This window comes from Chiloscyllium plagiosum, unplaced genomic scaffold, assembly GCF_037043375.1.
Source record: "Chiloscyllium plagiosum isolate Xiang-an unplaced genomic scaffold, Cpla_swu_hap1 HiC_scaffold_6, whole genome shotgun sequence".
NCBI classification, from domain to species: Eukaryota; Metazoa; Chordata; class Chondrichthyes; order Orectolobiformes; family Hemiscylliidae; genus Chiloscyllium; species Chiloscyllium plagiosum.
This window is the reverse complement of record NW_028270144.1, coordinates 17,017,164-17,035,939: the sequence shown is the minus strand read 5'-3', so window position 1 is coordinate 17,035,939 and position 18,776 is coordinate 17,017,164. Positions and strand designations below refer to the sequence as shown.

At 41.5% G+C, this 18,776-nt stretch overlaps 1 protein-coding gene across 1 annotated transcript; it reads right to left on the bottom strand.

Annotated features, from left to right (window-relative positions):
* Positions 1-6,592: 6,592 nt before the first annotated feature.
* Positions 6,593-16,452, bottom strand: LOC122550479 (putative defense protein 3). Its single transcript, XM_043691248.2, has 5 exons — positions 16,177-16,452; positions 13,271-13,383; positions 10,371-10,480; positions 9,773-9,831; positions 6,593-7,633 (listed from the first exon to the last, which is right to left on the bottom strand). The coding sequence occupies exons 1-5, from the start codon at positions 16,367-16,369 to the stop codon at positions 7,548-7,550; spliced, it is 561 nt and encodes a 186-aa protein (XP_043547183.1). The 5' UTR covers positions 16,370-16,452; the 3' UTR covers positions 6,593-7,547.
* Between the last annotated feature and the right edge of the window lie 2,324 nt (positions 16,453-18,776).

Genomic DNA, 18,776 nt, shown 5'->3' with positions numbered 1-18,776 from the left:
CTGCTTGTTTCTGTGTCACTAAGTATCTTGAGTAGAATCTTCCTGTTTAAACCATTAGTTAAGAGGGTTAAATAGGGACATGAGTATTCACTTGTGTTGTACTCTAAACCTAACACCAAACGCAGGTGAGGGTCATTAACCACTAATTCGAGAAGAGTAGATGCCTTTCTGGGGATTTCTATCTGCCTGTAGTGCAGAGGCTTGAGAGGTTCATTGACGCTGAAGGTGATGCAGTCAGGAGGTCTCGATTCCTGCAGGGCCACCCAGGACAGTAAAGTCGGTGGGGAGATACCAGACAAAGTATAATCCAAAACAAGTCCTAAACGGTGACCCGGAAGGAAAATATCCGTGTGGTATCAATGGCAGGTGAAGGCTGCAGAAGTTGGGAGATCCCAGTTGTTGAGGTTTCTTTGTCACTGGAACTGGATCTAACTTCTGTCAAGAAACATGTGTTGGCTGACTTGCAAAGACACCCCCATATTAAAAGATATCCCGCACAAGGTGTCCATATAGAGAAATTTTAGTCCCCCGCCCACCCCAAGCCCCAAATAACACTCTCACTCGTGTGCACACACACACTCACTCTCACACATGCCCACATTCCACCTCGATGTCCAACTGATTGGGATGGTATAGAGAAGGATCATCTTCCCAATTGATGGGCTACTACAGAACGTCAAGGTACACAAACACAGCTGGCTTCGACCCATGTAGTAGCCCAGCTCAGTGTGTCATCTCTGGGCTCCGATTGAATGCATAGCAGTGCAGGGGAATGCTCGATGATGATCTGCACTCCATAAGGATATGTGTCACCATCATCTCTCTCTGTTACCGCCCACTCCTCTAACTCTGCCACTGAACACAAATCTCACAGATGCTCATGGACTACCTACTGCCAGCAGCAACTCGATTCAACCACTCCTGCCCACCACATCCTCCACAACCTTTCACCCTTCCTTACCTCTGGCTGAAAATGCAATGCCAGTCACAGGGGCTGGCAGTCTCCAAGAGCTGCAAAGTGAGAGAGCTAGAAGAAGTAAAACCTGAATGTGTGTCGATGCACGGGATGGTGGTGTGACCCTGAGATGGGGTGAGGTTTTACTAATGCTAACCTCAGAGGGGTGAAGGGTTGAGGGCGCGGCTTATGCAGCATTGAAGGACACGTTGGCAAAGGGACAGAAAGTGGATCCTTGCAGAAGTAAAGGGTAAGCTGCATCACCAGGTAAGCACTCTTTCTTGTCAGGAACGATCACTGTCCAATGTCTCCGAAGAGGACAGTCGATTTGCAAGCCGCACAGAAATGAGACAAGATTAGATCTCCCGAGTTCCCTGTCATTGTCCCAGTCTGAGTGGCACGGACAATGCTACCCCACGATTCAGAGCACTAGGCACGGCAGATGGAATATTGTAGGGATCTGAGCAACAGGGGCTATGGTGAGAAATTGTGGCAGAATTGTGTGAGAAGTCAGGTGAGGGCTATCTCAACACAAGGTGCAACTCCCTGCAACATGCAGGTGGCACAGGGAGCCTCTGACTTTCCAACCACCTTATTCACATCCTGCCTCATTAACCTGCAGCCTCCCATCCAACATGCCAATCCTGCCCAGCAAGTCAGACCTGGGTATTCTGGAAGCAGCAGTCAGAGCAAGTTCCTGGTGATTTCAGCTCGCTATTTGCACCAAGAGTCCTCCTTGTGGATACTGGACAATGATGCCTCCGGGCACACCATGGCCCACATGGACCTCACTTCCATGGACACTGTCATCTGACACGTACCAGTCCCTCAGAACCCTCACGGCACATTTCTGATCCACTGACAGCTGCCAGTTCACCCTGTGCTGCAGAAGCACATTCTCAATGTAATCTGCAGCAAGGACACAACCACAGCTCGTGGACTGGGCCAGGTTGCATCTCTATGGGGCAAAAGTGAGGACTGCAGATGCTGCCAATCAGAGTCTAGATTAGCGTGGTGCTGGAAAAGCACAGCAGGTCAGGCAGCATCCACGGAGCAGGAAAATCGACGTTTCGGCAAAAGCCCTTCATCAGGACTCAGGTTGCATCTCTGGGTCGTTTGCTCATGTAGCACTTACCCACAGCATTCTTATTTTACCTATTTGCACTTCTCTTCCCCTCCGCAGTTTGACCAAGCTACTCCTTGCTGTTCTCTTTCGTGCATACACAAGCCATGAACCCCATCATGGCTGGTGTAGACCTCAGTCATGTTGAGGGCGAGACCTGTGCCCCAGACCCCAGGAAATTGCCCCCTTCATATATGAAGGGCAATTTCCTGGGGTCTGGGGCACAGGTCAGGGTGGTCAGAGTCAGAATCCTGTCTTCAGAGGCTGAGAACAGCTGAATGCCAAGCAGCCCGTTGCATCGATCATATTGGATGCTGCTTCCCAAATGGAATGAGCATGTAGCAGAGATTCAGGGGAATGAAAGTGGATGGCATAGTTGTTAACTGTTTGTGAAGGTGCCCTGAGCAGGTTGGTAGTGCAGAGGGTAATACATGGTTACTGGTTACAGGGGTTGGGGGTGGGTGACAGTGAGTGAGGGAAGACATTGCAAACAATGGTGAGATTGATAGAGGTGAGACTTGATGGGGTGTGGGTACAATAGCAGAGAGTGAGTCTGAGGTATCAGAGAGAAGATGGTGGCTCTTGTACTGGCAGAGATCATCGACCCTCTTCCTACATTGCTTCACGTTCCTCCAGACAGCAGAGCCTGCTTTAACCAGGGTGACATGGTCTGGCAATTATGGTCTTCACTGCTGTACCCAAGGAGGAGGACTCACAGCCTCTGCTCTGGCCCATGCGCCAGGACTTGTCTGCAAAGTGAAGTGACTATTTTTCCTTGTTGACCATGTCTGGGGCAAATGTCAGAAACTGTAGGGTGGCTTGAACTTTTGTTCAAGAAAGGATCAAGACAAAAGATGGAAAATTATAGGCCAATTAGCCTAACCTCGGTTGTTGGTAAAATTCTAGAATCCATCGTTAAAGATGAGGTTTCTAAATTCTTGGAAGAGCAGGGTCGGATTAGAATAAGTCAACATGGATTTAGTAAGGGGAGGTCATGCCTGACAAACATGTTAGAGTTCTTTGAAGAGGTGACAAGTATGTTAGACCAGGGAAACCCAGTGGATGTGGTCTATCTAGACTTCCAAAAGGCCTTTGATAAGGTGCCACATGGGAGGCTGCTGAGTAAGGTGAGGGCCCATGGTGTTCGAGGTGAGCTACTGGCATGGATTGAGGATTGGCTGTCTGACAGAAGGCAGAGAGTTGGGATAAAAGGTTCTTTTTCGGAATGGCAGCCAGTGACAAGCGGTGTCCCGGAGGGTTCAGTGTTGGGGCCGCAGCTGTTCACGTTATATATTAATGATCTGGATGAAGGGACTGGGGGCATTCTCGCGAAGTTTGCCGATGATACGAAGTTAGGTGGACAGGCAGGTAGTACTGAGGAAGTAGGGAGGCTGCAGAAGGATCTAGACAGTTTGGAAGAGTGGTCCAGGAAATGGCTGATGGAATTCAATGTGAGCAAATGTGAGGTCTTGCACTTTGGGAAAAAGAATACAAGCATAGACTACTTTCTAAACGGTGAGAAAATTTATAAAGCCAAAGTACAAAGGGATCTGGGAGTGCTAGTCGAGGATTCTCTAAAGGTAAACAATGCAGGTTGAATCCGTGATTAAGAAAGCGAATGCAATGTTGTCATTTATCTCAAGAGGGTTGGAATATAAAAGCAGCGATATGCTACTGAGCCTTTATAAAGCTCTGGTTAGGCCCCATTTGGAGTACTGTGTCCAGTTTTGGGCCCCACACCTCAGGAGGGACATACTGGCACTGGAGCGTGTCCAGTAGAGATTCACACGGATGATCCCTGGAATGGTAGGTCTAACATACGAGGAACGGCTGAGGATCCTGGGATTGTATTCATTGGAGTTTAGAAGGTTAAGGGGAGATCTAATAGAAACTTACAAGATAATACATGGCTTGGAAAGGGAGGACGCTAAGAAATTGTTTCCGTTAGGCGAGGAGACTAGGACCCATGGGCACAGCCTTAGAATTAGAGGGGGTAAATTCAGAACAGAAATGCGGAGACATTTCTTCAGCCAGAGAGTGGTGGGCCTGTGGAATTCATTGCCGCGGAGTGCAGTGGAGGCTGGGACGCTAAATGGCTTCAAGGGCAGAGATTGATAAATTCTTGATGTCACAAGGAATTAAGGGCTACGGGGAGAATGCTGGTAAGTGGAGTTGAAATGCCTATCAGCCATGATTAAATGGCGGAGTGGACTCGATGGGCCGAATGGCCTTACTTCCACTCCTATGTCTTATGGCTCAACAAAGCCTTTATGAAGGTGAGATCAGCACCAAGAATTCCAGGATATCCCAGCAGTGGTGAATTATTTCAGGAATGGCACGTGGTAAGTTGAGGCTAAAATTGGGCTGGGATGTCCATAGAAGTAAGACAGATTGTTATTGAGGTGGATTTGATAAATTTAGTCAGTTGGTCTTGCCAGGCCTTCGGCAAGAAACACTGTGAAATAAAAAAATTGACAGAACTGACAGCCAAAATAACGATGTGGAGGTGCCGGTGTTGGGCTTGGGTGGACAAAGTAAAATAATTCCACAACAGCAGGTTATAGTCCAACAGGTTTATTTGGAAGTACAAGCTCTCAGAGCGCTGTACCTTCGTCAGGTAGCTAGTCCGGCAGGATTATAGGACACAGAATTTATAGCAAAAGATCATAGTGTCATACAACTGATGCAATACATTGAACAAACCTAGATTACTATTAAGTCTTTCATCTTTTAGAATGAGTTGCAGGTTTCGGATTCATTAATATGTAAATCCCAGTCACTTTAAGTCACTTTCCCGTGATAACTTAAGGTTTTATGAATAAAAGTGGCATTTCAGCTCAGACAATGCATTAAAGGTGTGAGGTTAGAATCTGCCTGTATCCCAGTCTTGAGTCAGACTGGTTCTATTTCCAAATAGGAATTTATAAAATGTAACATGTATTGACTGCCTGCAGATTGTGTGCTTTTTGAGCAAAATAGAATGGATCTGCAAATACAATTCTGCAAATGCAAATTCACCCCATAGACTTGTGTATGTGTGTGTGTGTTTGCATATATGAGAGTGTGTGTGCATGTACAGGTGAGTGCAAGACTGGAATACATAAACTGTAATCTCACACCTTTAATGCATTGTCTGAGCTGAGATGTCCCTTTTCTTTTACAAAACCTTAAATTATCTCAGGAATGTGACTTGAAAGAAGTTCTGGGATTTACATACTAATGAATCGAAACCTGCAACCCATTCTTAAAGATGAAAGACTTAACAGCAACCTACATTTGTTCAATATCATTTCAGTTGCTTGACACTGTGATCTTGTGCTATAAATTCTGTGTCTTAGAATCCTGCCCCAGTAGCTACCTGATGAAGGGAGCAGTGCTCTGAAAGCTTGTACTTCCAAATAAACCTGTTGGACTATAACTTGCTGTTGTGTGATTTTTTTACTTCAGTCAAAAAAATGTAAGATTCAGTCCACAGGAAATTTGTGGTTAATTTATGAAAGCCAACATGGAATAATTAAGGACAAATTCATATCTGGCTATCTTGCTTAAGTTCTTTTCAGGCAACAAACAGCACTGAGGCTAACGATATGATAATGTATATATCATCAAATACTTTTTGTAAATCAGAGTGCTGCACAGTGCCCTCTATGGTACATGGATTCAGCCTCAGCTTGAGGATTACACTTGGTATTCAGTGCCACATGTTAGGACAGATGTGATGGCATTGGAAAAAATGCAGAAAAAAAATCCACAAGTGTGGGCCCAGGGATGCGGAATTTGAGTTGCATAGATACACTGCAGAAGTTGGGTCTGTATTCTTTGGGGAGTTTTGAAGGGAAATTTGATTGAGGGTACTATAGAGGACTTGTCAGATTCAAAATCATGAGGCAGCTGGAGAGAGTAGACACTCTTATGCTGGAGGGAACAACAAGCAGAAAAAGAAATAGATTTATTCAAATTGACAGAAGAAGCAATGTCAGCATGAAGAAAAACTTCCACACACAGAGTTGATAGGATCTGGCTCACAACCTGAGATTTTGGTCGAGGTAGATTCAATTGACGCATTCAAGAAAAACTGGATTATTATCTGGAAAAGATGAATCTGTAGGATTACAGGAATAAAGTGTAATGTGGTATTAGCTGAATTCCTCCATCAGAGATGGAACCTACATGACGAACGAAACAGCCTCCTTCAGTGTTATAACCATTGTTCTTTTGTTACCACAGATGATGCTTCACCATGTGTCACCTTAGTGAGTGAAACCTGTAGCACTTTACATTGTAGATGCTGGTTCACGGGTACAGTAATCTTAGAATTGTATAACATGAGGATAAGAGATTTTACAAAAACAATTACAGACGCAATTACAAACACATGTCCACAGAGCTCTTCCTAAAGACAAAGTCAAAAGGATATTGTTTGCTCCTTACACAACAAACTTGGATTCATCAATATATTGCTTCGATTGTGATAGCACATTTTCTTGAAAACTCTTTAAAAAATGCAATTAAAACTTGTTTAATAAAACCTTTATTGCAAAATAGATGCAATGACTATAATGTAAAATATATTCTAATTCCAAAAATGGTCAAATATGGTCAGATATTCAAAGTAGGAATTGTAAAAGAATCTAATATTCTTAGTTGATTTCCATGTTTCTATCCACTAATTGTTTTATTTCGTATGGTCTTATTGCTTTAGATTGTTCCCATTCTATTCTCTCCAGCTTCCCCAACACTCTGATGTAATCCTTTGAAAGCTGCAAATGAGTAGAGTTGTATATTTTTATCCCAATTTGCAGGCAGTGAACACACTAACTTAATTCCAATTGAAATACTTTACCAAGGACTGGACCTTCTGATCAGTGCTGGTGTTTCAAATCAGAGCAAATGTGAAAGCTGATTTAGATAGCTGATGAAAATTCTTTAATGAAGATTTTAAAAAAACATTCAAGCAAGTATGTTGAAATAACCCCAGACTATATTTTCTTCCTACTAAAAAGGCAATCATATTGAATAAAAAAACCCTATATATTTTCTTAAAAATTGCACAATTAACAGTAAGAGATGTATGAAAACAATCTTTAAAACTTCTCATTGAAACCTGAGTGATAAGTTTAATTCTGTTTGCTAGTTTCTTGTAGTACAACATTCTCCAGTGCATTCCATTAACAAGGAGTCAAAATAGAGCAGAATACCTTTTTTTAAAATAAGCAGTTAACTTCATCTGCTTGCAAATTACTACGACCTCATTGAAGTCCTCCACTGCACCCATAAATCCACAACTCAGTCATTGAGCTGATAATTTCTACACCATCAACTCTCAGTAGAAATGGGGTCAAACGTTGATGCCTGAGAACTGATTTGACAATTGGCCTTTATGTATGTAATTGTTTGCAGAATGCAATCCAATTTTAAACAACAACAATAAAAAACTCAAATGAAGTTTACAGAACGTGATGTTGCTGCTTAGAGCACAGCTACCGCTGAAATCATGAGCATGACAAGGGCAGCAAATCCATGGAGGTTTATCGCAGAACCAGAACACATTACACCTATAAATAAAAACAAGACCATTAATTTTTTAAAAATTATGATAGCAACTATTTTTCTCTCTACTAATGTGGGGTGCCTCATTCTTCATATTATAAAGAACCAACGTTCAAATACAGCAGCTTGCAGGATCTTTAGCAATTACTGCAAACATTTTGTCACTTCAATGATACATATTGTATTTTAAGTGTAAGATGCAATTCAGCAATGATGAGGGCAGTAGATACAAAGGAACACCAAGTTCCCTCCAAGCCATACAACGTCCTGACTGGAAAAACATCACTGTTCCTTCACTGTCCCTGGATTAACATCAGGCCTTCCTAACAGCATTGTGAATACAGTATACAGCAAACTTTTTACTAACTGGCATGTAGGGAACCAGGAGCAGGCGATTGACCAAATAATCTGGTTGATCAAGGGGTTCACATAATCAATGTAAAAACACACACGAGGTAAAGCAGCGAGTATACACTTCACTGTTATACCTTATTTGCAGCATAAATCAATTAAATAATAATGCAACTTTGCCTTAATTAAACCTTACCAGCAGGGAGCCTTCTCACTCGCACGCCCAACTGACTACTCAGAGACTGCAATAATACAGTAAACCTCCAGTATTTGAGGTATATAATTTGTGTTGGTTTGTTGAGAGTGCCAGTTCAGAAGATGCCAATTAAAACAAGGTTTGCTGTACCTACACAATACGGATTGCACTGAATAGATTTCCACCACCTTAACAGCAATTAGATATGAGGAATAAATGTTGGCCTAGCCAGCAATTCCCATCTTTTCTGAACAAATAAAAAAAACTTGAGAGAGGAGATGAGGTTTCTGTTTAATGTTCCAGAAGGGAACACACCTAGTTTGTAACAGTGCCACTGTGCTGCAACAGAGGGTCAGCATATGTTCAAATCTCTGGAGTTCAACATGAATTATGACCTGAAGTGAAAATACTACCCTCCATTGTAAAGATCACAATAAGAAAATGTAAGCAATCTCAGTTTATTAATTAGAAAAAAAATCACAAAGCCTTATAGACTAGTTGGGCATCGTATGGGATTATGCTGACAATTCTGAATATCTGTTCATATGGAATAACACTCTGAGTAATTCAAGATTTATCCAAATATATGTTTCTATAGCAAAGATTTGGAAAAGAGTTACAACTGGATTATACACTCTAAATGCAGTTGTGGGTTTGCAGAGATGTTGTGAAACTTGAAAGGGTTCAGAAAAGATTTACAAGGATGTTGCCAGAGTAGGAGGATTTGAGCTATAGGGAGAGGCTGAACAGGCTGGGGCTGTTTTCCCTGGAGCGTTGGAGGCTGAGGGGTGACTTTATAGAGGTTTACAAAATTATGAGGGGCATGGATAGGATAAATAGATAAAGTCGTTTCCCTGGGTGGGGGAGTCCAGAACTAGAGGGCATAGGTTTAGGATGAGAAGGGAAAGATATAAAAGAGACCTAAGGGACAACCTTTTCGCACAGTGGGCGGTACATGTATGGAATGAGCTGCCACAGTGGTGGAGGCTGGTACAATCGCAATATTTAAGAGGCATTTGGATGGGTATATGAATAGGAAGGGTTTAGAGGGATATGGGCCGGGTGCTGGCAGGTGGCTCTAGATTGGGTTGGGATATCTGGTCGGCATGGACGGGTTGGACCGAAGGGTCTGTTTCCGTGCTGTACATCTCTATGACTCTTTGACTCTAATAAGATGAAAACAGAACATTGTAAGCAGTAATTTTTAAAGAATGGACTATCAGAGAATCTGAAACAAAAACTCAGAAATTGGGAGAAACCGGTGTCAGAGCCAAGTCAGAGCCACAGCTGGCTGATGAGGTGAATTTTTAACTCCTCCCCAAAAAAGGGTTGTGACTGGATCAGGCATCTTAAAGCTAGACATGGTTCCATATTCTTAATTATTCTTGTAAAGAGGTAGTCCAGTGCAGTTGGACACAGACTATTCAGATGATCAGTTATTTCATTAATCTTTCAATGTCCTTTCACACTCGGTAGATTATAATACATAGAGTAAGGTGATTTAATTGTTCCAGTACAAGCACTCTCAGCTGATAGATTTGATTTCACTCAGTTCTGCTGAAGGATATAAGGATATGAACCACTAATGATTACTTACGGACAGGATCAGAAGCCAGTTTTACCCAATAAATTTCTCGGTTTTCGGCAACAGTTGCTCTGTAATAGAAAGCGATCGTTGGCTTAAATATCAAACAAAAGAAACGGAACTGCAAGAAAAGACAGGCTAAAATACCAAAGTTGGCCCCATAGCTTATCATGGAGAAAGTAAGCGAGAGCTGGACAGCATGACCTCCTGGCAACTGAAATCAGTCTAAGAGATCACAGAGATCAAGTGGTTCTGATAATCTACATATCTTTGCTGTCTGTTATTCAGCCCAATGTATGTTTAAACATCTGCTCAAAGCAATGCATCTCACAGTATGCAAGAAATTCCACAGCATCACTATTCACTGGACAATGAAGATCCACTCAACAGTGACTGTATCAAAATCATCTTTCCAGTGTTTTGCGTGATAAACTCTGCTGGACAGATTATGTCCTTTTTGATATTTTATTCAACTTGTTAACTCTTGTCAAAAATCAAAATACAGGCCAGAATTACATCCAATTAAATTGATCCCAACATCAAATAACTACCGAAAGTCAGTTTATTTCTGAACTTGATACTTCAGGTTAAACCAACAGCAAATACTTACAGAAATATAATAGTATCATTCTTTGAACAAGGTGAAATCCAGGTGTAAGTGACGTTGGCTTTCACATAGGTATTTGAATGAGTAATCGCACTATCCATCTTGTTGAAACACTGTGATAAAGGTAAAAAAAAGGGGTTAATGCAAAGGATTACCACAGGTATTAACTGAGCCGTGGTTTCTTCCAGTCAGATCTGTTACACCACTACTCCTCACCTCTGAATTCAAAAACACTTGTCCTGAACCTTGGTGGAAGTGTAAATCTATAACGGGGTATCTGTGAACTTAATCAACGTTTGAGCCATAAGATCACAAACAGGAATGGGAGGCCATTTGGATCTTCGTGGCTGCTTAAACAGTCGAGATGATCATGGCTGAACATTTAGGTCAACCCCACTTTTGAACACCAACTTCATAGTTATCAAATCCCTTAGATTTTTTTTTCATTCTATCTTGGCTTTTAATATGATCAGTAAGTGAGCATCCACAAGTCTCTGTACTGGAGAATTCCAAAAATTCACAAACCTTTGATTGAAAAACAATTCCTCATTTATTTCTAAATAGTTGACTCTTCAGCATGAAATTATGTCCCATTTCCCAGACCCTCTTGCCATGGAAAGAAAGCTTTGCAACAGTTAGCCTGTCAAGCTCTCTAAAAGTTGTTAAACATTCCTTATTCTTCTAAACTCCAGAAATCAATCCCTGTTCTACTCAAATCTCTCATAGGGCATCGCTTTTATCCCAAAAATTACTCAATCAACCAATCTAGTGAACACTTGTGCCCTGAAGCAAATAAAGCCTTCCTTCAATAAGCAAAAAAAACAATATTCTGGGTACAATCTCATCAAAGTGCTGTGGAATTGCACTAAAACCCACAACTACCTGATGAAGGAGCAGCGCTCCGAAAGCTAGTACTTCCAATTAAACCTGTTGGACTTTAGCCTGGTGTTGTATGATTTTTAACTTAAAACTTACACATTTGTATATTTCAACACACTTGAAGTAATGGTCAGATATTATTCCCTCCCTAATGACAGGTTAGCTTTCTGTGATTCGCAGGGAAACGCAATCCCTTTTCAAGGAGATAACCACTTATCACTTTGCCCAATACGTTTTAAGAATTGAGGGCACGTTACAATGAAAATGGGTACACAAAGGTAAGAAGAGAAAGAGAGGCTTGAAAATGAGAGTGAGAAAAAAACAGAACAAAGAAAAACAGAAAAGGTAAAATTATATCTTTTAAAATCTCTCAACTCAATTGCAAAATTTAAAAGGCATCTGGATGGGTATATGAACAGGAAGGGTTTGACCGTGGGTTGGGTGCTCGCAAGTGGGACTAGATTAGGTTGGGATGTTAGGCCGGCATGGACAAGTTGGATCGGTGGGTCTGTTTTTGTGCTGTATATCTCTATGACTCTAAGAAGAAATTAGGTAGCAAATGTTCCTCTTTCTTGGTCGAAAGGCTGATTGGCAGTCAATAATAAACATCTCATTGTCAAGTGGGGTTAATTAATGGAGTTTAGCAGACTCTTGTCGCAGTGTCCCTACCTCTGAATCACGAGGACTGGATTCAAGTCCAGATGTGAATCATAACATTTCCAAACAAGTTGACAGGAGAATATCTTTTGTTATGAGTGCGATGGGCAAGTTTCACAATGCCATAAAGTTCAGGGATTTTAGGATGAATTTGAAGCTGATTCTGGAGCTTCAGTTCGGAATCCTAGGTGATGGTCCTTCGAGATATCCATGTCCAACGGATCTTGACACCAATAGCCTGTCCCCTCTCCCCACCGTTCCCTCTTATGTTGATTAAAGGAGCCCATTAACACCTTCCTGCTCTGTAGGAGTGACCCTACTGGAGCGTAGGAGGTTGAGAAGCGACCTTATAGAAGTTTATAAAATAATGAAGGGTATAGATGGAGTTAATGGTAGTTTTCTTTTCCCTAGGATGGGGGATTTTGAGACAAGGGGACACATTTTTAAGGTGAGAGGAAAGAGATTTAAAAAGACATGGGGGCAATGTTTTTACACAGAGGGTGGTTTGCCTGTGGAATGAATGAACTTCCTGAGAAAGTGGTGGGTGTGGTACAATTACAATGTTTAAAATATTTTGGATAAGTGTGTAAATAGAAAAGTTTTGGAGGGATATGGGCCAGGAGCAGGAAGGTGGGACTAGTTTAATTTGGGATTATGTTCGACATGGACTGGTTGGACCGAAGGGTTTGTTTCTGTGCTGTATGACTCTAGGACTCTGTAACATAGGACTTCTGATGATCTGCCATTTAACAAGACCGTGGCTGATCTATTGTGGTCTCAACTCCAATTTTTCTCTGCTTTCCCCCTTTTGCTGACCAACTGAACTCTGCCTTGAATGAATTCAGTAACCCAGCCTCGGTGCCTTGTTGAACAGAGAATTCCATAGGCTAATGACCCTCAAAGAAAAAGAAATCTCATTTTCATCTTAAAACGACCTCTTATCCTTAAAATCTTTGCTTTAGTTTTAGTCTACCCTTAGAAAGCAGAAACATCCTCCGATCATCAACCCCATCACATCCCCTCAGGATCTTAAAATATTTCAATAAGATTACTGTACAATCTTCCAAGGGTAACCAACCTTTTCATAAGGTAAGCCCCTTCATCCTCGGAGCAAGTTAAGGGAACCTTCTCTGAAAAGCTTATGACGAAATTATATCCTTTTACAAAGGTGGTGTGCCTATCAGAATGTTAAACAGATCATTCTAGTGCTTCACATTACTCTCCAAGAGATGATATGAAAACACTAATGTCGCAAATAATCTGTAGCAAAACCAAAAAATGCTTTTTGATTATCTTTAAAATGCTCTGACCATAATGAAGTGACTTATACATACAGTGTTAATACAAGTAAAACAAATTTCTCATACCGCTATTTTTTTCGTATTATTTGGTGGTTGTGCCCATGTGCCAATTGCATCCATTTGATTTGGATAACGTGCTTCCAATAGGATGCCTCTGTAGGATGAGCCCATTACTGTCACTGAAAAAGGAAATGTTTTTTTAAAAGTGTATGTACTTTACAACTAACTACCAGCAGCCCATCAGCTTTGTATGGATTTACTGGCTTGCTAGTAACCCATCATGCAAGTGACCAAAATTTAGCAAAGATGTGCGTCAGGTGAACTGACTAAATGGAGGAAACAAAATTAACACTTGACTACCAACCTACTGCACTTGTGAAACCTGTTAGTGATCAGCATCACTGAATCATACAACACTGGAGGTAATTCAACCCATCTTGCCTGTGCCGGCTCTTTGAAAGAATTAACCAATTTGTCCCATCCACCTCCTTCTCTTTTGCAAGTACTTCCTTTTCAAATATTTATCACATTCATTTTGAAAACAAACTGCTTCCCCTGCCCTTCCATGAAGCAGATTGCAGGTGACAACTCATTGAATGAAAAGACAAATCATCTCATCTTAGCCACTGATTCTTTTGTGAGTTATCTTAAATCCATGTCTTCTGCTTTCAACTTTCCTCCCAAAAGAAACAGTTTCCTGTACATTAATTACCCACCAATACCCTTTAAATAAAAAAAGGCATAAACCGCACACAGCAGGTGCATGTCTTTCTTAGATAGAAGCAGCTGCATATATTTTTCAATCAAATTACCAACTCCCCTGTACCCCAGGAATTTATCATTTGCATTGTGATTAACCCTCCTCTGTGCATGATATCACACCTCCAGCTATCTCGCAAACCACATAGCGCCACCTTTCCCAGACCAGTTACACATACTAGAGTCAAAACCCTTGGAGCTGGAAAAGTACAGTGGGTCAGGCAGCATCCGAGGACCAGGAGAGTCGACATTTCGGGCATAAGCCCTTCATCAGGAAATCTGTGCTTTTCCAGCGCCCCAGTTTTTGACTCTAACCCCAGCATAGTCACTTTCTCCCAGTCATACATGCTAGATGAGTAACCAACTAATAGACTTCCCCCAGTCACTAATGTCACAGACACTGAATTAAGTACACAGCAAACACAATGTGGAGAACTGCGGTCCATAGCACATGTTAGAGATGTTCACCATAGAAACAGACCCTTTGGTCCAACTCGTTGATGTCGACCAGATATCCTAATCTAGTCCCATTTGCCAGCACTTGGCTCATATCCATCTAAACCCTTCCTGTTCATATACCCATCCAGGATGCCTTTTAAATGTTGTTATTGTATCAGCCTCCACCACTTCCTTATTCCACACACGCACCACCCTCTGTGTGAAAACATTGCCCTTTAGTACCTTTTAAATCTTTCCCTTCTCACCCTAAACCTAGTTCTGGACTCCCTCCGCCCCAGGGAAAATACTTTGTCTATTTATCCTATCCATGTCCCTCATGATTTTGTAAACCTCTATGAGGTCACCCCTCAGCCTCCAACGCTCCAGGGAAAACAGACCCAGCCTGTTCAGCCTCTCCCTTCAGCTCAAACCTGGGCACCATTCTCGTAAATATTTTCTGAATCATTTCAAGTTTCACAACATCCTTGATATGGGAGGCAGAGTTTGAAAATTTTCTGAACCTTATTTTAATATATCCTCCCAAATGACCTGTCCCTCAATTTACTAACCAGCTCCCCCCCCCCAACCCTGAGCTACACTTTATCATAAAACAAACGGTGTAAGAGGTCTTTCTTAAAACAGAAATAACAATTTATTACTCACAAAAATTATTTTACAAAATTTGAGGAATGGCAATGATACAAACTCTTAAAATCACAAACTCACTATCCCGAATATTACCCCAAAATCCCAACCCCCAGCCAGCGCTTTAACCTGACAGAGGAGACAAAAGGTTAGTAAGTGGAGGTAAGAAATTGCTGGATCTGTGGAGAAAAAGCAGAATTAACATTGCAGGGGTTCAGTATCCCTTCTTCAGAACTAAGTAGGGTGGTTCTGATTTCCAGCATCTGCAGTTCTTTGGGTTTTTCTTTAGTGGAGGTTAGATATTAGGTTAAAAGAGAGATATATGGTAAGCCATGTGGCTGGACTCAAAAGCATTTGAATCCCAGGCTAGCAGAATGTGCTAAACCTCACCACCCGCCCCCCCCCCCCCCACCCGCCAACCCCCAAGACAGATTGGGGTGTGAATGGCTGAAACCTTTGATGGGGTTACTGTGAGGTGGCTAATTCCTTCTGCTGGGCAATCTCATTGTTGTGTCTTACCAATCGGTCACTCATGATACAACTCCCCTCTGAAAACGGTCCTCTAGCACAACCTTTACCACTCCAGTCACAGCTATCCGCTGTTGGCTTCAGGCAGTCCTCCCGACATTCCCTAGGCATTGGGCGCTCACAGTGAGTCTCCATCTGGGACCAATCCTTCGGTAATTTGACTGAACACCCAGGTCTGCAGGTCTTTAGCTTCACATCTCGGCTCCCTCCTTATCTCTCTCTCTCTCTCTCTCTCTCTCTTTCCAGATTGTAACTATTTTTTTTAAAAACTGGTAATTTCTGCACCTGTTTGGAGGTCACAGGGTTAAACTCCCTCTCAGCTTTCTGCAGAGTGTGGTGGGTCAACCCCAATCCTTGCACATTCCTGTTCCTGCCCAGGGTCCACTCCCCAGTTGTGTTTGGGGTGGGGTGTGTGCATTGGTCTGAATCTTACACAAAATCCCACTCTTTCCAGATAATCTTCTGGTTTTTTTAAAAAAAAAATAAAAAATGAACATCAGAAGTTAGTGACAGTCAGAAAGAAAGTGATGCGGTGTTGGCAACACTAACCAGGCAGTTAGTGGGAGTAGTGAGCTGCAGACACCGCGGTCCCCCTGACCTACCTTCCACTTTGTCGGTGTAATTTTTGACCATGATGGAGTAGGGAGATGGTCCTGTCTGAGGGGTCACCCCATTGTGTCTGGGGGCCATGCTCCCGCAGCTGCCCAGAGGGGCTCCACTGGGTAAGGGCGACACGGCCGGCCAGCAAGCAGCGAGGACAACGAGGACAACGAGGCGCAACTGCGGCTTCTCCATCCCTCCGTCTGTCTGTGTGGCTGTGTCTGTGTCTCCCTCAGTGTGTGGGTGCAGCGCCGGCCGGTGACACAGTGAAGCAGCGGCACTGCCGGGGCTCCAGCTCCCTCTTATAGAGCAGCATGAGGCGGAGCATCTCACCCCGCCCTCAGCAGCTTCTCCCTCCAACACTGCAGCCCGAGTTACTTCACCTGCAAAACATCTCCAATATAACTACATCACCTACAATACATCTCCAAAACAACTACATCACCTACAATACATCTCCAATACAACTACATCACCTACAATACAACTCCAATACAACTACATCACCTACAATACATCTCCAATATAACTACATCACCGACAATACATCTCCAATATAACTACATCACCTACAATACAACTCCAATACAACTACATCACCTACAATACATCTGCAATACAACTACATCACCTACAATACATCTCCAATACAACTACATCACCTACAATACATCTCCAATATAACTACATCACCTACAATACAACTCCAATACAACTACATCACCTACAATACATCTCCAATACAACTACATCACCTACAATACATCTGCAATACAACTACATCACCTACAATACATCTCCAATACAACTACATCACCTACAATACATCTCCAAAACAACTACATCACCGACAATACATCTCCAATATAACTACATCACCTACAATACAACTCCAATACAACTACATCACCTACAATACATCTCCAATACAACTACATCACCTACAATACATCTCCAATACAACTACATCACCTACAATACATCTCCAAAACAACTACATCACCTACAATACAACTCCAAAACAACTACATCACCTACAATACATCTCCAATACAACTACATCACCTACAATACATCTCCAATACAACTACATCACCTACAATACATCTCCAATACAACTACAACACCTACAATACATCTCCAATATAACTACATCACCTACAATACATCTCCAAAACAACTACATCACCTACAATACATCTCCAATAAAACTACATCACGTACAATACATCTCCAATATAACTACATCACCTACAATACATCTCCAAAACAACTACATCACCTACAATACATCTCCAAATAACTACATCACCTACAATACAACTACATCACCTACAATACAACTCCAATATAACTACATCACCTATAATACAACTCCAATACAACTACATCACCTACAATACATCTCCAATATAACTACATCACCTACAATACATCTCCAAAACAACTACATCACCTACAATACAACTCCAATACAACTACATCACCTACAATACATCTCCAATAAAACTACATCATCTACAATACATCTCCAATATAACTACATCACCTACAATACATCTCCAAAACAACTACATCACCTACAATACAACTCCAATACAACTACATCACGTACAATACATCTCCAATATAACTACATCATCTACAATACATCTCCAATACAACTACATCACCTACAATACATCTCCAATACAACTACATCACCTACAATACATCTCCAAAACAACTACATCACCTACAATACAACTCCAATACAACTACATCACGTACAATACATCTCCAATATAACTACATCATCTACAATACATCTCCAATACAACTACATCACCTACAATACATCTCCAATATAACTACATCATCTACAATACATCTCCAATGCAACTACATCACCTACAATACAACTCCAAAACAACTACATCATCTACAATACATCTCCAATATAACTACATCACCTACAATACAACTCCAATACAACTACATCACCTACAATACATCTCCAATAAAACTACATCACCTACAATACATCTCCAATAAAACTACATCATCTACAATACATCTCCAAGAGAACTACATCACCTACAATACAACTACATCACCTACAATACAACTCCAATATAACTACATGACCTACAATACATCTCCAAAACAACTACATCACCTACAATACAACTCTAATACAACTACATCACCTACAATACATCTCCAATAAAACTACATCATCTACAATACATCTCCAATATAACTACATCACCTACAATACAACTACATCACCTACAATACAACTCCAATATAACTACATCACCTACAATACATCTCCAATTTAATTACATCACCTACAATACATCTCCAAAACAACTACATCACCTACAATACAACTCCAATATAACTACATCACCTACAATACATCTCCAATATAACTACATCACCTACAATACAACACCAATACAACTACATCACCTACAATACAACTCCAATACAACTACATCACCTACAATACATCTCCAAAACAACTACATCACCTACAATACAACTCCAATACAACTACATCACCTACAATACAACTCCAATATAACTACATCACCTACAATACATCTCCAAAACA